This window comes from Meles meles, chromosome 12 (assembly GCF_922984935.1).
Source record: "Meles meles chromosome 12, mMelMel3.1 paternal haplotype, whole genome shotgun sequence".
NCBI lineage: Eukaryota > Metazoa > Chordata > Mammalia > Carnivora > Mustelidae > Meles > Meles meles.
In genome coordinates this window covers 58,293,609-58,317,526 of record NC_060077.1, presented here as the reverse complement: position 1 = coordinate 58,317,526, position 23,918 = coordinate 58,293,609, and the positions used below count along the sequence as shown (strand labels likewise).

Here is a 23,918-nt window from a genome sequence, read left to right as displayed (position 1 = left end):
TTAAAGGGAGGCCTCTCCTTTGTAGGTTGATAATTTTCCCTCTAAAGCTGGTGGACTGAAAACTATCCTTCCATCCTTTTCATGGAGAATACAAAAATTAGCTATCTGACTTTAATGACCAAATCTTTAATTTCTGGGGTTGAAATCATGCGGTGTTACCACAAACTTTCCCAACATTTCAACAGGTTCTAAATGTTATGTATGTATTAAGATGGCTTATAAAGTAGTGAAAATCTTAAAAACTTCAACAAGTTTTAAGGATTTACTACAAAGTATCACTCGCTTAGACCACAAAGTACAAAGAAAATACAAACGTGAAAACCAGTATCACATTAGAATTATACACATTGTAACTAAAATTCTTGTTTTATAATTGTATATACTAAGAGATTACAGAAGTAGTGAGGTCTCTGGCAAACTTAAAATCAAAATTGATTTATAAAGAGAATCTCTAGTAGAGAGTAGCCCTCATGTTTGTTGGCTGTATGACCTCACTTAGCTTTGCAGGAATGCACCTATTAAAGAGTACAACTGCACCTACATGAAAACTGACTTTAAAAATGAAATGAGGGGCGCCTGGCTGCTCAGTGGGTTAAAGCCTCTGCCTTCGGTTCAGGTCATGATCCCAGGGTCCTGGGATCAAGCTCGACATCAGGTTCTCTGCTCAGCGGGGAGCCTGCTTCCTCCTCTCTCTCTGCCTGCCTCTCTGCCTAGTTGTGATTTCTGTCAGGTAAATAAAATATTAAAAAAAATAAAAAATAAAAATGAAATGATTAGTGTTCAAGTAGAATTCAAGTTCTTGATGAACATAATGAGTTTTTTCAGGCCTACTGATCTTCACCTTTGAAGATTATGAAGCTGCCCATCAGGATGAAATAGCCACCTTAAGTCATCATAGTTGGTATTTTCCCATCATCCCACCAAAGCAGCATTCCAAACCTTGCCTTCTGAAGCACATCCCTCTGTATTCATTATCCAGTAACGACAGTCTCTGCTGCCCACTTACCACCCTCCCCAACTTCTCTCTTTTTAACTCAAGATAGATATACCTACTATACAATTCATTTCAGATCCCTGCAAAACCACTTAAAAAGTGGTGTGAGATTTCAATAATTCTTCCCTCCAAACTTAACTATTTCCCTGCCTTGTTTTACCTCTTGAAACCCAGAGACTGTGGTGGTATTTGATTCCTTAAATCCAAAGCCTAGTGGTTGGGCAGGTACAGCCTCTGGTGCTGAATGCACATGAATAAAGAAAGGACTAGCAGAGAAAAGAAACACAAGAGCCTCAACCGGGAGGATGTGTTTGTGACCAGTTATGCCAGAGAAGTCTTATAGGTGGACAGTGATGTGTCACTTAAGTTTGCTTCTGGGTCACTGGAGGAAGGGAAGAGAGGCCCAGAGTCTCCTTTGGTGGCCTTATTCTTTATCTCCCAATTCTTGGGCCCCTCTTTCCTTTCCCTACTCCATTTGCCTGTCTTCCCTCTTCTCTTCTTTCTTCTTCCTCCTTCTTCCCAAATCCTTTCCTCCTTCAGAGGGAAGAGGAGCAGACATTCTCTCTGTACACATCTCTTTTCATTTTGTTATCATTTCCTTTGCATTAGCCCTTGCCAATGTTGGTTTGAAGAAATCATTTAAGATCTTTTATGTTCCGTCTGCCTCCCACATGAATTTTTAGGAAAATCAGTTCTTGGAAAATATGGAAATTATTCTCTCATTTGTGAATCTGTGGAACCATACTGTTTACTTCATTTAGTTACAGCTCTTAGTATCTAGTGCCAAGAGCATTTCTGACTTTTAGTACTCACTGTCCACATAGTTTCTGGACTTCCTAGAAACAGTCTCAAATTCTTCTCCTCATCATTTATTTCTGGGAAGCAAAAAATATGACCATGTGTAGAGGAAGCCAAGTTCATGATGAAGACAAGAGTGGATCAAAATGAAATAGATCAAGAACTTGCAGAGTTGACAGGGGAGGTAGTTTTCACTTAAAACTTGGGTCTATAAAGACTTTTCATGTGAAGTATCTTGACTAGATTTTCTTTTGCAGCTTCCAAGGAGTTCAAAGATGGAAAGCAAAGTGAAAGCCTTTTCTTCTGAGTTCTTGTGAAGATAGTCACAATATGTATGTAGTTCATTATCATTTCTTCAAAGCAACATACACTCACAATACTTCATAGAATACATTAGATGTTCAAATTTTCACTTGGTAGTTTGGTCATTTGTGTGGAGAAGTTAGGTGGTATTTCCAATTACTTGCAGGCTTTGGGATCAGGCACATGGGCACCTACATTCTTCCCAAGAAGCGATGCTTCTGGAATGTGTGTGTGCCAGAATGCAACAACGGTTGGCACATAGCTCCAGCTGTAGGATCCTCCCCTTCTTCCACATGCCCTGTTTTAAAATCAAAATGCATTCTTTCTTCTACCCTCTGAAGCTGAAAACTATTTGGGGCTCCTCTTGACCACCTGTGATCAATTTTTTCTAATCTGAGTCCCAAGGAAAAGCAGGGTCACCATCTCTAAAATTATATGTACACATCTATTTTACTTGTCCCCCCCACCCCCCACCAGTCCTTGCTTGTCATTGTGTAAGTTCATTCCTCTGCACACATACTAACATGAGTAGGTGTGGGGACCGTCATACTCTGGAGGGGATGACAAGGTAAATTTTGAAGTCTTATGTGTTTGGCTAAAAGAAAAGACATGGGAAATATTCCTTTAGATTTTATTTTTCCTAAAAATTTCTCTATGTTCTCACCAAACCTCTGGAAAAGAGCAACTTTATATAAAGATAAACGTCCTTTTCCCAGATTTTTTTCATACACACACATGCAATGACACAATGGGTTCTGGGATGGTAGAGCAATTTCAAAATGTCTCATATTTATTGATTTTAAAATTCATCCTTGGTTTTGAAAGGCGACAACTAATGTCATATTTTTTGCTTAAGCGTAAAGATTTTTAGGGTGTTCTAAGGTAGCAAAATCATACACAAATGTTCCTTGGTTTTTGCTGAAACCTGAAATATAGTTTTAAAAGCTGTTCTTGCTTGGCTGTGTTACTATATTAGCTCTGGTCAAATTTTTTTTTCTTTTATTAGACATGAAAATAAAGGATTTAAATAAAAGTTCTGGATGGAGTCTCACAGAGCAACAGTATTATGTAAACAAATTATGCAATGTAAAAATTATTATCACAATGGCTAAACAGAAAATGATATTTGAATAATGGAAAATTAAAAGCATATTTTCACTTTTACTAATTTTAAATAATCGACAAACGTGTGGTGTTTGACTTGTAAGGTTGGCTTCCTTCTTAAGTAACTAAGTGTTAATTGTGAAAAATTTTGCTTCTCATGTATGTATGTAAACACAAAACACATATATATGTGTGTATAGCCAAACATGTGTGTATGCATTCACACTTATGAAAATATGTTCATTCACATATGTCTATATATGTATGTACAATATATTATTTATAAATGTCAAAACTTTTTGAACTGCACACTTATTTTAAATAAACTCATTGAATTATATATCAATTATATCTCAATAAAGCTGTTTTTTTATTAAATTGCTTCTAACTATAACTAACACAGGCTAGTAACAAGGTCACTAAACTAATTTAACTAATTTAAAAGCAATAAGAAAATGTCCACAAGTTGAGATAATTTCTGAAAAAATTCTGTTTTCCTTTCTATTTCTAGTTTTCAATATCTGAGATCTGAAACATAAACTATCTGCAAATCAGCAAACAGGCATAAAAAACAGCTCAGTGTTTCAGTGGGAAAATTAGTTGTCATCAATTCAGGTTGGCATGAAAGCTGAACCATCTTTTAAGCGGGTACCGTGGAGGAAATAATAAGAATTCTTAGGTCACATTTGATTCACTACATTTACTATGTTGTTCCCCAGATATCATTAAGCCATGTCACTTACATTTTTGCCAAGAGAGCGTCTAGAAAACTTTGCTGATTACAGGGCATGCACAGAGAACTAAAGTAACTCTAATAAGAGAATAAAGGTTACTGAGTGAAGAAGAGAGGTGACTGGAGTTTTAATTATGTACTAATATTTCAGTATAGGAAACAGAATGGAGAGCGAAGACCAGTTTAATTCAGGTTTGAACAAAACTAGCTTATTAGTGGAACTCTGGGGCTACATGGAATAAAGAATTAACTGTAAAGAGTACTTATTTCAAATTTCAGACAACATAACCAGAAAGTGTGAAAGCAGTGAAGAAATCTTCAGGGTGGTTGATTTATATGTTTATCTATTTTATGATGTTTATTTATAAATTTATCTCTTTTCCTGACTAGAGAGGATGGTTTTTAATCTCAGAAAAAAATTAACCATGGAGAAAATGTTGGTTTTCAGAAGCCAAGGTTGAATTTGGTGCCTCAATTTTATTTCTATTTACTTTTAATTACCAAAGCATCAATGCTTAAAATTTAGTTTGGATGTTTTAAGTCTCATTAAAAATCTGGGTTGTTAGGTAAAGAATCTTTTGGTAAGCAAAGTGTTTGAAAAAACTGAAAAAGATTACAACGAATTAGCTTTTTTGTGGTTAAAAACCCAAACCAATCAACCAACCAACCAACCAACCAGTCAACCAATAAAAATCTCATAAATGCTGCTCCATGGGGAAGAATCAGGATTTGGAGAGTAGTTGGGATGAGTGGTGTGCCTTCCCAATGTGTGCTACTGAGTCATATACAGTATTAGCTATTAACCAAATGGCATTGTGACAAACCAGAAAATAGCCCATTAGACAGTGTTCGACACACTCTATGAATCATATGCAATTTTCTGACATTTGGGAGAGTGATAAGATCTGGCTAGATGTTATATATAATAGCCAAAGCGATTCCTTTTGTGAATAGTTACTACTCTAGAGGTTCCATTTGTGAAAGTATCTGTGAACCTTCAAGAGATGGTTCTAAAATTGGGGGTAAAACAAAGTAGCCCTTCAAACTTTTGCAATGTCCTTAATGTAATAGTGAAGACAATGGCCATAATTAAAGTACCTTACTTTACATGGGATAAGACTGCTTCATTTTCTCACATAAATGAGGCAAGGATTGTATCAAGATAATTAAGATTTTACAAAGGGGGCGTGATGCCAACAAAGGTAGCCAGTGGGTAGGGGTACCTCACTGAGGGTGGTAAAGGGTCCTTGCAGTACTCTTTGCAATGATGATAGCCAATCTTTCATAGGCGTACATAATGTTGCTGCCACACCATCCATGGCCCCTGGAGCTCTTTCCCAGTGGTAATGAGAGAGTTCCATTGCTCCAGCATTTTTTCCCTATAAATTTATGCATTTATAATAATCTGGGTTTAGAGATATAGTCATGATCACAAAAACGAGTGAAGTGAATTAGTCCACGAATTGTGTTCTTTGACCCACACTGTACCTAACAGCACACACAGGCCCGTACACACACACATGAAGACTTCCGAAGTTTAAGGGCGGGTGCCTTGGAGAAGTCCCTCTTATCTCTCAAGTAAGGGAAAGGTGAATCAAGCACATAGCTAGAAATGGAAATAAGAACAGGGCTGTGACAGATGGTGGTGGTAACCAGAGTTACACACTTGTAAATCTGTGTGAGGTAGATTGCTAAAGTGTCAAAGGACTTCAAAGATATACCCCAGTGCCTTCTGAAGATCAAAGTGATATGCTTGTAAAGGACTCTAAGTGAGTCATGCCCAGAGTCTGTATCAAGGATTCTGGAGCAGTGATTTCAATTCATCCTCATTTTCCTTTATCTTTCCAAGATCTCTCACAATACGAAAGACCCAAAACTCAAGCTAAATAAAATATATGTATGCCAAACCTCCCTACTTTCTTAATGCTGCCTTAACGCTGATCTTGGCTTGTTGGTTTTAGGCTTCACCTGATTTTTATTTTTAATTTTCAAAAAGATTTTATTTATTTATTTGAGAGAGAATGAGCAGGGGGAGGGGAGAGAGGGAGAAGCAGACTCTGCTGACCAGAGAGCCCAAGGGAGGCTTGAACTCAGGACCCTGGGATCATGACCTGAGCTGAAGGCAGATGCTTAACTGACTAAGCCACCCAGGAGCCCTGATTTGATCAGATTTTTAAAAATGGGCCATTGGGTTTGGGCAGGAGTGGAGGGCAGAGCTCTAGGTCATATTTCTTTGGTTCAGTTCCAAATGTAGGAAGAACAGGACCTTTAATTTATGCCTGCTTTTGGCACAATAGGTTTCCATCAACCTTTGTGTATGGACATGGTTAAGAAATAAACAGGGGGTCACCACCAGCATTATCAAGTGACAGAAATTAAGCCCTGAGAGCACGAATTGGTTTTGAAATTGCTCCTGTGATAAGAATTAGACTGCCTTACCTGGGGGGAAAGTGGCCCAGGCCTAGTGAGACAGTAAGGTGTAAATTCTCAAGTCCTTTACCACAATAATATGGTCCAGCCATGGGACCTTGTCCCAGTCTTATCCTGTTAGTGCTATGGATCAATCACTCCGAGAGGCTCTTTGATTCAAGAATCTACAAAATCACCTTCCGGGGTCTTGCAGACTCCACAAGCAGAAACTCCTCCAAAGAAGAAGATCCAGCTTGGTACTTTTCCTATGTATGTATCTCATAGATATTGCTACAAGGCTGTGAAGTCACTAACAGAAGCAGAACAGAGAGGGGAAAAGCCGAGAAGGCCAGCTCTGGTTGAACTTCTCAATGGAATTTCATGAAGCCCCAGAAGATGTCGCTATCTCTACGGAGACACACTAGAAGAGGATTTTAGTGACAGAGTGGGATGGCCGGCAGTCTAGCTATGGCACTATGAACTACAGTTAGTGCTTCAGAGCAGCGATACTGACCGTGGGCTGTGGTCAAGCTGACTGATGTACAGCTTTATGAGAGAATGCTCCTCAGCCCCAGGGCTGGATGCACTTAGCCCCTCAGGTAACCTGAGGGGTGCAAACAATGCGAACTCGTTAAAACCCTCCATGTACAGAGCAAGGCCCACTCAGAGAGGAAAGATGTTCAGTGTACACAGCTTTATTGAACAGCACCCTTGAAACAGAAATCAGAGGCTAACCTCCATGATGAGAGATAGCAAAGCCCGCAAACTTGAAACAACATATCTGTGGTTCACAGGGAACATTCCAGAAGGACTGAAAATGGGAAAAAAGGGAAATGATCCTAGTTTGGGTTAATGGGTACCACGCACCCTGGAGGAACCAGAACAGCTCAAAGTATAATAGCAATATTTTAGAGGAGAGGAAGCCATGTTATCCATCTAGACGCATCCACCATAAGCACCGTCCGAGCTGAAATGATATAAAACGACCTTCAGTAAGGATGGGGTCTAGCTCTGCTTTGACATTTGCAGAATGCAGGCTCTCCTAATAAAAGCACATCTTTCTCAACGTCATGTCAGATCTTCCCTAGCAAGAGATAATGGGCCCGTGTCCCTTCTAGACTTTACGGTAGGAAAGATGGTTGAACTCGCTGGTGGCTCTGCGAAGGAGTGCGAAAAGGAACATACTGAGGGCCAAGACCCTGTCATTTCACCCTGGAGGTTCTGCAGTTCAGTTTTGCCTCTGCATTTCCACTCATTACAAACTTGCATAATCTATAGGGAGGCAACACCACGAACCGCTGCATCTTATTTATTATGCTAATTACAATTACGGGGAACATCTTCATCTCTTGTTCTTGCTGATGGGCAAATACAGGAACTTAGGGGGAAAAAACATCAGCAGCTTTCTGAGTCTCATTGTGTGCAAATCCTTACTTGAACGTACCAGGCTATTACAGAGAAATTGGTATTTCAGAAACCTCTGGGGGGGGGGGGGGAGCACGACCGATTATGTTCCTTTTATGAAACATGAAGTTGTTTTTGTTTTGTTTCGTTTTCTGCTGAAAGGCACTTGAAATCTTATGTTCATTACTCACTCCAATTTTCCTTACCTTTGTTTCTGCTTTCCTGTGAGCCTTCTCCGTGTATTTATAAAATAAGTCCCTGGTACTTTATTCACGAGATTTGCTCAATTTGGAGAGCCTCTTGACCCTGCATATTTATCAAGTTAGCACTAAGAGAATAATTTGCTTCACCTGTTCTTTGCTCATGTGGGGGTGGATTTTTGTATAAAAATATGAGACACCATCCCCTTTTTAAGAAGTTCTTTCCATCCCTGAAATCACTTATATGAAAACTATATTTCCAAGTTTGGTCGTCAGCCTCTAGCCTCAGGAACTCCAGAGCTCACCAAATTATAAGATGAGATTTATAAGCTGTTTCAGAATGTACCTAATAATTTCTCATTGCATCTTGAAATTCCAGTTCTCTCACTTAAAGGGGCCATTCCAAGTGCTCTGAAGGTGACTTTCTCAACGACATGGAATACAGGTGTGTCGATCATAAAACTTAAACACACCCCCATTCTTACTGTGGGGAGATTGTAAATTCAAGTTTCCCGAAATGATATTCATCCCAAAAGCCATCCTAGCCATCGTCAAAAGCATCCAAAGGAATGAAAGTGAAAACCTGTGACAGATACTTACAAACCAGTTCCTAGCAATAATCTTCCACACCTGGCTTGCACTGGAATATTTTTCTTAACACAGAATCAGGGGTTAGTACCAAGGAGACGGCTTATTTCATAATAAGATTGGAACTTACCTCCTGGTAATAAAAGGACTTCCTGAGGAGGGGACAGAGTGGGAGAAGAGGGTGTCATTCATGCTGGTTACAGGTCTGGGCGGCCTAAAACGAAGGACAATGTTGGGGGGGGAAGTTAAAACAAATGGAAGTAACAAGTTAAAAACTATCCACCACCTCTCCAGGAAAGGGGCTGGAATCAACACAAAATTTTATGTCTTGCAATGAAATACTTTAAGTGTTTCGGGAAGTTACATTTCCTTAAAAATGTGGAATGTCCAGTAAACATTAGGAGGAAAATCTCTGGACACCACAGGCACGTTTATCCATGAGCTTTGAGCCTTGATGTTTCCTTGAGTCATATTCTTGAATGGAGGAAGGACTCTGAGGTGGCCTCAGATCCACTGTCTTCTCAAAGAAGAACCTCTAAAAAATTGATGATAAGCACAATCTATATCCTCTCAGAAAGCGGAAGTTCCAGAAACTTCTCCTGTGCTCCACATAACAATGGCTCTTTCTCAAGACACCTGGTCTGGAAGGAGCCAGTTGCAAAATCACACTGAGCCTGAATTATTCTTGTTCTATGCGCAGATGCAGTCAAGCACACCAGGATTGTTATCTGGATGTTCTACACAATAGGGCACATATGCAAGGCATCCTCTAAACTTCCTTTCATATGATGAGAGAAAGAAAATAGCGTTCAGTATTTCTCAGAACTGTGAATGGCCTTAAACCCCAACCGCATGGGATCTGTCATTTCCAGTTGTATTTTTCATTTTAGCCTGTCATTCTGTCCCTGTCACTAATGTCTTAGTTCAGGCAAAATGGTAGAGCTATGACTCCTATCTCATCTCCAAGTGGTTTTTAGTCTTCTATTAGGTTCACTGGAATATGTTCCATGAAATGGGATTGAGAGTTCAGAATATGGGTAATGAGGCAGGGCATCATTCTGAATCAGAGGAAATTTTGTTCTCAATATAGTTCTGTACTGGAGTTTGATGGAGCAGAATTTGTGAACACCAGACATTAATCATGGTTGCTACAGAATCCTTTGATCAGGAGACAAAGTTCTAATGGTTTAGTTTCTACCTTAGGGAACCAAAGTTGGTTTTGGATTCCACAATGCAGAGATCCTGAGAAAAAGGTAGACTTGTTTATCCCAGTGTGTTTATGCGACTGGAAACGATGCTATACAGGTTTTAAAAGGTTAGCACAATATGCAAAAGTTCACTGAAACTTTTGGTTCCCAGTACTTGGTGCTAAACAGTGTTCAAAGATTTTTACAGACATTATTTGTTGGAGGAGGTGGAAACAGCAGCCTATTTCATCTACTCTAAACATATCAGCTGACATTCTGAAAACTATGAGTATTTTGCATTACTTACATAGGATGTGTCTTTGACATGTGAGGATAGTTTAAAACGAATTCTCCCTTGAGCACAACACTTTCACCTTGTAGGCAGGATGTGAATTTTATACAAATGTCCTCTGTGAATTTTGAAAAGTTATGTAGATCAGATGTTAAAAGAGTAAGAATGAAATAGCTTTCTTTTAACTTTGCAACAAGTTGCAACCATCAACTTGACCAACATTTCTGGGTTTTTTGAGTCTTTTTTACTTTCCCATCGTGCTCTAGCTCTTGGAAATGAGAAAACAAGTGGACTTGGAATGCTTTTTTTTTTTTTTTTTTTTTTTTTATTTGACAGACAGAGATCACAAGCAGGCAGAGAGGCAGGCAGAGAGAGAGGAGGAAGCAGGCTCCCCGCCAGGCAAAGAGCCCAATGTGGGGCTCGATCCCAGGACCCTGGAATCATGACCTGAGCCGAAAGCAGAGGCTTTAACCCACTGAGCCACCCAGGCGCCCCTTGGAATGCTTTTTAATTAGCCTGGTAAATTTACTCTGTAGAACCTGGTCACTGCCAAGCTGAAATTGCAGTTTCTCAGTAAATGGCCTCCTGTTTAAGGTTCATCATGGAGATGTTGAACTTGGGACACAGAATGACTAATCTTGGCACCAAATGGTGACTTTCAAAGGGACTGAGGTTCTTATTTCCTCCATCATCAAATGGGAAGTTGCTTTATCTAATAACTAGGTCACACTGGGAATTTTAAATGTATTGATTCTTGTGAGAAAGAATTAGCTCCACAAGATAAAGTCACACGGATCGACTGCAAAATCTTCCTTGTGGACAAGACCTTCACAGAGAACTTTTTTTATTTTAAGATTTTTATTTATTTATTTGACAGAGAGAAAGAGACAATGACAGAAGGAATACAAGTAGGGGGAGTGGGAGATGGAGAAGCAGGTTTCCCACCAGGCAGGGAGCCCGATTTGGAACTTGATCCCAGGACCCTGGGATCATGACATGACCTGAGCCAAAGGCAGATGCTTAATAACTGAGACACCCAGCTGCCCTCACAGAGGATATTTTTATAAAATTGGCATTCATCTTGTGACTAGGAAGTATTCTGCTTAAGGCAGAATTAGTTTTAAACTAGTTTGATGTTACTCACTTGTGTTGTGTCTCATAACCACTTATAACTATGATTACATCTTTATAAGCATACAGGGGACTATTGAACTACTTACCAAGTGTCACTTTTGGCAGCAAGAAATTGAATGCAATAGAGACTGTTAATCATGGTAAAATTAACAAGAAATACAACAGCTAAGAACAAATGCCAAAATACCAAAATGTCACCACTTAAGTGGCCTTACATACCTACGGTAATTTAGAACAGCTACATGAATGGCATATTTTAAAATTAGAAGTCTAGCTATCCCCATCCAAAACAAAAACAAAAACAAAACAAAAGAAAAAGACATGGATATCTGATCAAAACAAAAACATTTGAATAATAAATGAAAGGGGAAAATGTCTAAAACTAAAAATAGAAAAAAATTCTGGTCTAACAGAGATTGGACCTTCTGCACGCAGAATTTCTTGTATGTTATTTCAACAGTTAAATGTTTCTCACAGTTTGCATTTTACAATTAAGACATTCACCCTGGAAAGATATATTATCCGTGAGTACAGACCACTATTTTGATTCGAGGACTCTTTGGAAAATCTGGTTAAATACATGGAACTTTTCTCAGGAGAAGGCCCATTTGTGTAGAATTTTAAGGGAATCCCGAAACTCTGAGTGAAACTCAAATTGTGTAGAGTGAGCCCTCAGTGAGTTCAGTGAATAGTATGTCAAATCAGATTGCCACTAGACAGGTAGAAATTTGTTTACTCCTTAGCCAGTTATATACACACACCCACCAGCCAGAGCACGACTGGGTACAGGCCCTGGGCTATGTAATACCACAGTGTGCCTGACCACGAACTTGACTTTTATTTCACTCTGTCTCATTTCCTAATTTTGTCTCCAAGTGGGAGGACGCATCCTAATTCTGTTCCGCTGCAAAACTCTCAGAGTCAGGCTGTTCACATCTCTTGCTCTAGTTTCCTTACACTCATCAGCTCTGACTGAACGTCGCTCTCTGGGCTGAAACTCCCAGCGGGGCTGGTAGGAAGTGACTACACAGCGGAGCTCGGAGAGACGCTCTCAGTTACTTCGCTCATTTATTAGCAACATAGGGATTGTCTCTGGCGGGACGAGGGGGGAAACACCGTTGAGACCTTAATAAGAACAGCTCGTAGGAGGTTGTTTTCTGCAAGCGACTGGCCCTCTGGGATACTTCCCAGATTTATTTATCCCTGATTTCTTTTAAGGCGTATTTTTAGGATCAAAACTTCCAAAAATAAGTTAGTCACATTCTCCAGAATTGGCTTACATTCATTTTTTGGATGCTTAGCCCATGCCAGCAACGTAAGCCTCCAGGCTGTGTGTATTGCCGAAGGCAGTAAACCCTCCGTGTACACTTGGGAGCAAACCAAGATGAGCCCCGTGGTATGCATACAAAGCCATAGACATGACACAGCACAAATCATTTGATGGCATTTGCTTAGGTCCACCAGAGGAAAGAATGACCGCTTCCATAAAGGTCTCTGAGCCATCATGGCGCCTCTGACAGATCACGTTCTGAACTTCCTGACCCATGAACTCAGTACTGGGGGGTTTCCAATACTGATAGGTCTGATCAGCCGCCTCTTGATGTCAACATGCAAACCGAGGCCCTGAGTGCGGCTGGTCCTGCTGAACTGTGCGACACAAAAAGTGGTTTGTGTTGAGGGGGGAAACACCTTTTCTGGAGTCTTTCTGATGGTACCTGCAATGATGTAATTCCTAACTGGGCATGGAAGCAGATGATGAGCTTGCCAAGATAATACCCAGGAAGAAATATTTCTTCTCCCCCAGCCTCCCCTGTTATCTGGCCACCCAGGCCTGAGAGAGGCTCCAGCGCCTGAGGCTTCTGGAAGGTGGAAGGAATGGGCGGGGGCACCATTTCTGCACATATCCCCTCTGTCCACCAAACTCACATAGACTTTGGAGAAAGAATTTTTTAAAGTCTGTTTTTTGGATGTTCTGAGGAATTTTACCACCAACTTCCCCTTTCCACCTTCCCCTGTATGGGCCATAATTCTTCTAAAGTTGTGCAGTTTAGGATAAGACAACAAGGATTTTTAGATTTGTTGATATCTTTAAGATATCTGAAAGACTGGCTTTCAGATAAATGAAACAAAGAGCTTTTGTATTTGGGACTCAAAGCACATGTGATATTAAGGTACAGTGTGCTTTAAAATTTTCTCATTATGGTTAATTTCATTGATTGTTACTGTCCAATAAAATCTCTACTAACGTTTGTATTTTATAATGATGGTTTTTGAATATTTTCTACCTGTACGTGAATAATGTTAGCGTAGCATGCTTTACTTGTACATCAAGACAGAAGTACTGTATATCCCTACAATAAAAAATTATAATCCCATTATTACTCTCTTTTTTGTAAATTAAAATGTAAAACTTGGTCCCTAGCAATTGATATGAAGTTGCCTTTGTATGGACGTGAACATGCGTGAATGAAGAAAAATGTCTTTTCCTCTGGAAGGCAGAAATACTCACACAATGTGGGCCAAGTTGAGTGGCTTCTCAGGCTGGTCAGGGAACATGGGGTGCAAGGGCTCACGGCTGGAAGCGCAGCTCAGAGACTTGCTTAATGCATTAGTTAGCTTCTTAGCAGGGGATTTCTGGAAAGAAGAAGAAAGGTAGAATGATAAGAATTAACATTTATGTTACATTCTAGGAGATGAGTTGTTTTCATAATAGATACTCTTTCATTCACTCATTCATTTCTTCATTGATTTATCCATGAAATCTTCAACGACTTACTACTCTAAGGGAATTTGCTCTGTGCTAAAACTAAAGTTCTCGGACAATCCACCAGAGTACCTGCCTCCTGCTGTTTTGTGTCAGCAAATGCTGTAATGAGTGGAAGCAGTCATTGTGCATGGGACATCTGAGCTGGGACTGAAGGGACCAGCAGGAGTCCTTCTGATAGGAACTCAGGGGACCAGAAGGTCATTCCAGATGGAGGAAGAAGAAACCCCATTCTGGAGAGGAAAGTAGAAGACAGACCCTTGAAGTCCTTCACTGCCACATCAAGGACAATGGTCTTTATCTCAAATGCAGAGCGAGACAATGAAGACTTTAAATCATAGAGGTGACAGGAGCAGATGTGATTCTAGAAGAATTACTCCTGCTTAAGAGCAGAAAGCGATCTGGGAGGAGACAGGAGTGGAAGTAAGAAGGTGAGCAGAAGGCTTCACAGGCATCCATGTGCAAGATGTATTGGGCACGGCTGGAACCATCCAGTTGAAAGTGGAAAGGGAACTTCAATCAGGGACTTTGGAGTTTAAAATTCATGTTCTTTCCAGAGCATCATGTTATCTCTTTTTCATTTAGACGAGTGGGATGTAGATCTTAAAATTTCACAGCCATTTCTATCAAAAATAATCTACCTCATATAATAAATCTTTACAGCAGCTTTTCCTTTCCACGAGAAGTCACTTACATTTTGTCACTTCCTTTTATGCAGAGAGCCCATAACTGGCAATACAATGAAGCAACTTTTGTCCTCATGATCTAAAAGCTTAAGTGATAGAAGCGTTGTTCGAGAAGTTCCTCTTTGGCTTTTGTTAGGACATACAATTCTTAGAATACCTAAAACACAGCCACTGCAACAGCTTTTCATCGCCATAAACACTGCAGCCTCTTTATCCCCTTGACGGGTCTGATCCTACTTCTAAAGACGTTGTCCTGCCATATAACTATATAATTTTGAGTCCACAATCTCTAAGAAAGAGGCGCCTAAATTGACTTTAGCATTTACATAAAACGATCATTAAAAATGCTTAGTCTTCAAACACTAACCCTCCAGAACGTGAGATAGAACAAGTCTGAAAATTGGTAGTATATCGACCATAAGAAAATAGAAAACGTTTTCTCCTATCTTCTGTACTAAACAGTGTTTCATGATCTGTGCTGGTATATCCAGGCTCGGCATGTGACATAACCACCAGTGACAGGAAGCATCTGCCCTGGCCCAAAGCCCTCAGTGTATGACACCTTAGTGAAAAACTGGTACTCAAATTCAGAGTCTGAACGATGCTGAAAAATTAAAATATTTACACTGAATGCTGGTTCCCAATAATCATTCCTAGAAAGAACGTTCTGATTTCAAATGCATTTTCTGGGGCACCTGGGTGGCTCAGTTGGTTAAGCCTCTGCCTTCACCTCAGGTCATGGTCCCCGGGTCCTGGGATCGAGCCCCACATCGGGCTCTCTGCTCAGCGGGGAGCCTGCTTTCCCCCCTCTCTCTCTGCCTGCCTCTCTGCCTACTTGTGATCTTTGTCAAATAAATAAATAAAATCTTTAAAAAAATACATTTTCTGGGAACACCTGGGTGTTTCAGTCATTAAGTGTCTGCTTTCGGCTCAGGTCATGATCCCAGTATCCTAGGATGGAGTCCAGCATGAGGCTCCCTGCTCAGTGGGGGAGTCTGCTTCTCCCTCTTCCTTTGCTGCTCCCCCTGCTTGTGCTCTCTTCCTCCCTCCCTCCCTCCCTGACAAATAAATAAATAACATCTTAAAAAAATAAAATAAAATGCATTTTCTGAAGACCTTTTTTAAAAAAAAGTTACTCTTTAAGTAAAGGGTATGGGTTAATTGAAATGCATAACATATAGGAAAAAACTCATAATAAAGAGTTTGCATTTTCTTGTGTAAGAACTACTTCAAGAGGGGTTGGCAGGTTTGATGGTACAGCCCACAAACCCCAATCCATACATAGGGCAGTACATTCACAGAAGCACAGGAATAACCTCAGGGGACCTGATCTTTGAGCAACTGAGACCTAGATCAGCAAACTAAACCGCTTGAACCCGAGCTCACCCAGTCGGATTCCTCCCACACATGCATCACGTGGATAGACTCTCACAGGTCAACTCTGGCAAGCCAGTCACGCACAGTTTGCACAAGGATAATCTGCTCATAGAGACTACCTCCCTGCCTCCAAAAAAGGAAACGGGAACAGCACCACGAAGCCCGCAGGCTCACACATCTTTCCTTTCACAAGCTCTAGCCATGCACTTAACAGAGCTCCAGAATCTGAGAGCCAAGGAACTCATGATAATTTTTAAGAAATTCCCACACCCAAAACAAAACAAAACTCGGAGAGAACCTTATCTTACTGTGAAAACGAGATTATGTCCCAAAGTTGCTAGTTCGGTTGTTATCTAAGCCAGTACTGAGCTGTCTGCGTCCCAAGAAGTAACAGAGTGTGAGTCGTCCTAAACTCTAAGTCCTAGAATGCCACACTGGCGTCAGAGGCCACAATGAAGATGTCCCAGCAAGGTGGGGGTGGAGTGGGGGGAGAGGGGAAGGAAGGCGACCTAGAGTAGAAGTTAGGTTTGCCTCTTGATTGTCCCGCCATCTTTGCTGGTCCCTTGCAATCTGAGCGACGCTCACACAGACGAGGGTAAGTGTTGCCTGGACCTTGCCTTACCCACGAGGTGTACTCTTTCATTTGGTGCTGGTTGCTATGGGAACCGCCAGCATGTCCCCTCCAGAAGCAGTCCTGACAGAGCTGGTAATTGTGACACTGTTGGCATCGGTAGCGGAATCCCATCATACTCTCACTGTGGCAGTAGGAACATTCAACCGGATGGAAGACTACGGGGGAAAGAAATGGAGAAAAAAAAAAAAAAAGAGAAAATAAAAGTCTGAGCCAGAATAAGGAAAATGCAGCCAAACGGGACTGTTTTTCTGCTGTGTGCCGTGATTTCAGAGGCTAGTCAGTTCTGGCTGAGAGGAGAATTATGTTTATTCCTGGACTCTCACCACCCTTCTCATGCATGTGTGTGGAGGTGGAGGAAATGAAAGGGGATGGAGGATAGGTCTTCTTTTAACCACAAATTTTTCTCTCCACTTCCAGCTCTTACACTATGAGAATATAAATTACCTAAACTGACTCGTCTTTCCCCCAAACTGCTCCCTGTCTCCAGGAGACCAGCAGAGCTCCCTAGAAGACTCAGAGGCACAACAGATGAACACAGCTGACTGTCCACTGGGTGGAGAGCGAATGTTAGAGAAGTGGAAAACGGGGAGAAAAAAGGGAAATGAGGGAGAGTATGAAAACTGGATAAGAGAATTGAATTATTTCGTTAAAAAAAATGGAGTGGCTGATGGTCTTCTTTCATGACCGACATTACTTCCATTTAACAATTTTTTCTTTCTTTCCTGAGAGACAGATGGACAGAGCCCAAAGAGACGTGTAAATGATGTGAATACACTTCTAACTCAGGTACTTTGAGGGTCACTGAACTCTCTCTGACAGACGACTGGAATTATAAAGCAGGCAAGGTAAAATACTTGAGATTTGAAGCTAACATATAATCAAATCCAAGTAATTGTCTACACGTTATGAGCTAAAGGTATTAAACAACAACAATTCTTGCCTTTGGTCAAGTTACTCTTTATGTAACCACAATCATTGAAAGCTCCATTCGGAACATATGACTGAAGATTAGCAAGGTACCATAATCTAATTTTCCCCTCTATCTCCTCCGCCTATTCTTGGCTGAGTGCCTAGGAATGGTCAATGCCATGTACACCAATATTGGAAGTTCAGACCTAAAAATAAACCTGGAAAATGTCATATTCATTATGGAGATTCTTCTCCTGGTACAGCAAGCTACAGCCCACATGACTTGTAACTGAGAGACACACGGTGAGATTTAATAAGCATATGGAATCGACAGTCCTAATTTTGCAGTGGACCTCGAAGGCCTTACTGATCAGGGAGAAAGTTTCTTTCAAAACTCAAGAATTACTGAATGACCTTCGTTTAATAATGGTAGACTTTACAACCTGCTAATTCTAAAACTTTCTATAGCTCAGGAGTAACTACTCACCATTTTCCACATTCGCCAGACGATGCAGAAGGGGCAGCCAGACCAGACACTGGGGGGGAGGGTCGGACATGAGCGTGTCCAAGAACCCATTTAAGGTGACTTTTTTCTGCATCAAAAAACCCACAAAAATTTAGAATAGAGAATAATCTCAATTGACCTGCTGTGTAAATACCATTTGAGATGAAAGACACAAGACATTCAATGAACCTCTAACATATCAAGAAACAATATATTCTGATAGCTGAAGAACCAGTTCTGAACTTAAGCTCTTTGGTTTCTTTTGACACTTCCGCACACATAGGACTGGGTTGTCTCTGTTGAGGCTGAGTCCATATTGCCAGAAGGAGAGCGACAGTGCTGGGAGGGGTGCTTTTGTGTATGAGGGACATATCAAAGTGATGGGGAAAGATGAAGGGTAGACTTGCTCTGTAAAATTTGACCCAACCGTGGGTCATAGCACGTGCCACAATTCCCGGAGCAGGTGGTCTTCCCCATCTGTAGAACAATGTCCCTTTCAAACTCCCTCCACCCCCCTAAGTCCTACATACTTCATGGTTAATATGAATGGTTCTGCGATACAAGATCAGCAGGGAGTCCTGTTAGGAGGGAGCGATCCTTTGCTGTGAGGAGAGAACCATCTATATTTTTGAAAATCCTTTTTCTCTTTATAGATCTTTCCTCTTAATTCAGTCTGCATCTGTTCTCAGTATCCTGGTACTTTCCAATACAGAAAAGGAATGTATTATAAATTTCTTTCAAAATGACAAAAAAAATAAGAAGTTGTAGGAATACAAGATAGTATAATAGGATGAATGACAACAAAAGACATGTTTATATGCAAAAATCACTGTTTTGGAAATTTTGAATTATAGTATCAGGTAGATGGGGTAGTTTTTTTTTTCTTTTTGTTTTTAAATTTCTATTTTAACTCCTGTATAGTTAACCTACAGTGCTATATTAGATTCAGGTGTACAGTATAGAGATTCAACAATTGTATACATTACTCAGTGCTCATTGAGATGAGTGTACTCTTAATCCCCATCCCCTCACCAACTCCCCCTGGTATCCATCTGTTTGTTCTCCACAAAAGAGCCCAAATAACCAAAGCAATTTTGGAAAACAAAAAAACAAAAAACAAAGCTGGATTCTAGATTTCAAGATATACTACAAATTGTAGTAATCAAAACAGTATTGTACTGGCACAAAAACAGATCAATGGAACAGAATAGACAGCCAAAGAATAGTTTTATATCTTCAGACAAGAAATCAGTAGTGAAGAGTTTTAGTATCTTTTCAAGGCACCTATGTTGACACTAATCCTTGTCATTCACTCACAAAATATTTTGGTATGCTTCAATTAATCTTTTTTTATCAGCAGATATTTATAATTTTAGCCTTTCCTCGTAATACTAAATAGCTGAAGTTTTATAGGATTGATAACATTATTATTAAAATATATTTTATGTAAAGCATAAGTAATGAGACAACATTTTTGAAAAAGCCACCACAATTTGTAGCATCTAAAATAATTCTGTCTTTCCAAAGAATCACTTGGAATGGCTTGTATTTTTTCCAATGAAGTGATGCAAACAAATTTAAAGTGTCATCATTCAAACTGCTTTGATAGTTTATGAAGGACAAAAATAAACTGCTCTTATTATTTGTGTTGCCTCTTTTTTAAAAAATTAATTAATTAATTAATTTGACAGAGAGAGAGAGAGAGAGAGAGAGAGAGATCACAGTAGGCAGAGAGGCAGGCAGGCGGGGGGGGGGGGGAGGGGGGGGAAGCAGGCTCCCTGCTGAGCAGAGAGCCTCATGCGGGGCTCAATCCCAGGACCCTGGGATCATGACCTGAGCTGAAGGCAGAGGCCTTAACCCACTGAGCCACCCAAGCGCCCCTGTGTTGCCTTTTTTTATACTTCAAATGATCTTCTCCATTTTGATCATTCATCATACCGGTTAAAAATCACTTCTGGCAATTCCCAAAAATGTTATTATGATTTTAACATATATAAATTTCTCATCATTGAGGATATATAATAAAATATATAATTTTATATTATATATATTTATATAATATATAAAATATAAAAATTATACAATAGGACAGTCTACAAGATATTTCAAAAGGACTTTTGAGCGGCAATAACATCATATATATAATTCTTATTGAACATGTAGGTCCTAGGAAAATAGAAAGATAGTCATCAAGAGAGACAAAAGCAAAAACAAACTACTGGGACTACACCAAAATAAAAAGCTTTTGCACAGCGAAGAAAACCATCAACAAATGTACAAATGTACAATGAACCCAGAGGTAGGGAGACCAGCGTGGAGGTTAACACAATAGGCCAGGCAACAGATGAGGATGAGGAAAGAGATCAGAGAGACATTTAGAAGGGGAAGACAGCAGGGATTGAGGACTGATGAGAACTGCAGGGTGAGGAGGTTGTCTGGAAGGAGGAACCATTCTGACGTGACCAACTTGAAGGACAAGTATAAAGAGGAGTGTGCTTCGGCTGGGGGCAGAGATGAGGGACCTAAGCCAGCCTGGGGTTGGGGGAGTGGGAGGGGTCAGAAAGGCTTTCTGGATGAGACAACATGGAGTATATCCAACCATCCCATTTCTCCCATTTCTTATTAGTTGTATGGATACCATTATGATTCTACATCAATCGATGACCCATAGGGATGTCTAAGGCACTTCGACATCATAGGTCACAAGGAAACAGACTGATGAAGTTTACTAGGTGGGAAGTTAAATGCAGCTTTTCAGGGGCTGCTATGCACTGATATCTTAAGTAAGGGATCCTTTTAGAGGGTATTCTTGGTTAGTATGGATTTTTAAAAAATTTTAAGCAAAACCTTCAATTTCTGGGTTTGTAAATTACCACGGAGCTGCGCTGGAGAATGGTGCCGGACACAGAGACTTTGCATGTGACTGGGCAGATGCAAACATGGAACGCCCCAAGAACTCAATAGCTTCTCTGGGCCAACTTGTACCACCCCCACTTAAAATATGTCACTCTGAGCCCCTAATGTATCACGTCAGGGGGAACTTAGCCAGCTGTGTTTGTCATACATTTGGCATACGCTATATGATTCCTTTCTTGCTTCCTTTGCTCCACATTGATGAAACTTGGCACTGGCTCAGACTTGTGTTTCATGTGAGGCTGAGTGACAGTTCAGCTCTTTTGATAGTGCAGTGATAATGACCTCAGTGAAAGCGAGGGTGGAAGGTCGTCGTAAGGATTAAATTAGATAATGCAAGAAAAGAGCTTAGCATGGTACCTGGCTCATGGTCAGGAAGTACTACCGATTATTATTTTCTAGGTATGCTGAGTTGAGTTACTGGCTCAGAGGTCATTTATCAGAGGCTGGGAGATACTACAGGTTATCATGAAGAGGAGTCTAAGTGGTGACTTGATGTTAACATACCGAAGGACAACCTAAGAGACATTTCCTTTTTTTCCCTACCTGTTGAGAGAAACAGGACCTTGCTGACTGCTCTGTGTAACCGAATGAAGGGCCTTCAAAAACGGCTGTGGGTAGTTTGAGAACTTCCCGGAGGAACTGATCATATCGTCCATAAACCATCACCCCGCTGGAGTCAGAAATCATGGAGAAAATATCTGATGGAAGGAAAAGGAAAGATATTTACTCATCCCATGAATATATTCTCCACCGTTTCAGTGAGACGTATCTGCTGCAAATAACAAAAACTGTAGCAGAATAAGTAATTTTTTTATGAAAGAGTAACACAGAATTTAATTGTTATGCTGAAATATTCCTGGCATAGTGTTGCCTTTGGTGTCTTTTTGTTGCTGATTCTGAAACATAGCATTAATTTGGGTAAAATTAGCATATTTCGATAAGACAGCATCACATTTTTATTTTGAGGTCAGTTATAAGCTTAGACATCACTCAATGGAAGGAATTTTTAAATATGTGAGGGATATGCCGATCTCATTGAAACACACAAAAAACATTTATCATAACATTGAGGTGTGTATGTATCTAGCTAACTAGCTATTTACCCATCTATATCACCACCAAGACCTTTGAGTTTTGGTTTAAGATATTGAAAAATGAAAGACATAATGGGAATAAGGAAGTAATGAAATCACCTGATTAAATTCCCACAGAAGCAGAAAGCTTTCTATAAATCATCATCTTCCAGGTGGAAGGCACTCGATTTACAGGGAAGAGTCTTTTGACTCATGTAGTTGAGGGGGAGCCTGGCCTTGGGGAAGATCAATGAGGTAAAGTCAGAGTCCTGGGCAGAGTCTGTGTCTTCATTGAACCCCTGTTCTTCAGTTTCTGCCACTATGGGCACTTAGTGAATATTAATGGCATAATTTCTCAAGGTACTTTATAATTCCTCTGTGGAAGTCACTACAGGAATGAAAGCAAATGCTATCATAGTTTGTCACCAGGCTAGATTGTAACTAGGCCAGCACAGCTGTTGGGATAAACTGTTGTAAATTCAATGTGTTGCCTCTGTCCATTTTGGGCTTAATGTCTCAAGGTCAAAATGCAATCTGGGGACATGGTTTTTACACTGCAGTCAGATGGTAAGCATATGACAGGCTTTACCTGGATTATGTTTTGAGGATGTGAACTGACTCTCATTGCCTTCAAATACTCCATTTATAAAGAATTCTACTGTGTTTTGAATTGTTCATCAATTATGAGGCTAAAGAAATTTTACCTACACTACAAAATTAATGTTGTTCTTATCCACCTTCACAATTTTATCTCTTATGTTTATCTCTTTCTCTCTTATGAATTCATTATAACTGGTCAAAAAAATAAGAAAAAGGTTGCCAACAGCAAAAAAACTCTTATGTAATCTCACATATATAGAAATGGGAGAATTCCAATAAAAAAGGGAAAAAGGAAACCCAAGTAAAGGAAATGAACTTTCTTATCAGAGCTGCCATCTTGTGTGTTTCTAGGCAGGTTGGTCAACTATAATTGGGTCATCCTGATGCTCTTCAAGCCAGGAATTTTCTAAGCCAGGACACATTTTGAAAAGTAGGCTAGGTCTTTCAAATCTCCCATGGAAAGAATTTAGACAACAGCTGTAACTAGAGCAAAAGCTGAAGGAGTACCAACAACTGACCTTTCACAAACTTGAAGCTCATATTAAACTTGTCTGTGTTGATGAAGCTTTACGAAGCAAGAGCCAAACTAGGGCTAGGTCACTGGGATCAAAGGGAAGGGGCTGTTAATGGCCACTCTGGTTTTTCAAAAGAAATGAAGGACTCTGAGGAAGCGATCAAAATGATGTTTGCACCTTAGTTCTGGGCTCTCATGTTATAAAACAACATATATATATGCACATGTGGCTATGACAATATACATATACACATATGTAATATGTTAATAATATGTAATATATGTATCTGTAATAAAATAGAAGGTATTTCAAAGATTAAATTAGTCAATAGACAAAAAGCATACAGATATAAAGGACACAGACTAGTGCTTGACACTTAGTACACAGTACAGAAATGTGAGCTGTTTTTACTATTAATTTCATGTCACATTTTTTCTGTTATTTACTTTAGATGCTTAGGCTTTGCCTCCCCCATGGGATTGCTCTGTAATGTTACCAATCATACTCTAAATCACCACTGTATTTCTGGCAGCACCATACAAAGAGAGATACTTTAGAAGAATTTATATTCACTGATTCATTCATTTTAAATTAACTTAACACATACAAAATGTGTAAAACTGTGCTAAGCAATGATTACACAGAAAATCCAGGACATAGTTCTTTTTTACTTATTTTTTTAAAGGAATTAAAACAAAATTTTATTTGAAAATAACATCAAACTTAACAAAATAATTGCAGGAATCAGAGTGCTTCAAAGAACACTCACACACAACCTTTATCCAGATTCATC

General features: G+C 39.9%; 1 protein-coding gene across 17 annotated transcripts in view; it reads right to left on the bottom strand.

The window, feature by feature from the left end:
- The window catches only part of DTNA (dystrobrevin alpha), a 137,783-nt gene that overhangs the window by 49,220 nt on the left and 64,645 nt on the right, over positions 1–23,918 (bottom strand). For 5 of the 17 annotated variants that reach the window (XM_046024779.1, XM_046024780.1, XM_046024781.1 and 2 more), the window contains exons 6-11: positions 21,481–21,635; positions 18,004–18,109; positions 16,596–16,762; positions 13,656–13,780; positions 8,664–8,747; positions 6,856–6,945 (exon numbers count right to left, since the gene is read on the bottom strand). In XM_046024779.1, coding sequence (XP_045880735.1) covers positions 6,856–6,945; positions 8,664–8,747; positions 13,656–13,780; positions 16,596–16,762; positions 18,004–18,109; positions 21,481–21,635 — 727 coding nt within the window. Of the gene's footprint in view, positions 1–6,855; positions 6,946–7,087; positions 7,309–8,663; positions 8,748–11,232; positions 11,242–13,655; positions 13,781–16,595; positions 16,763–18,003; positions 18,110–21,480; positions 21,636–23,918 lie in introns of those variants that run through there. The other 12 variants (XM_046024784.1, XM_046024785.1, XM_046024790.1 and 9 more) reach the window with 5 other exon arrangements.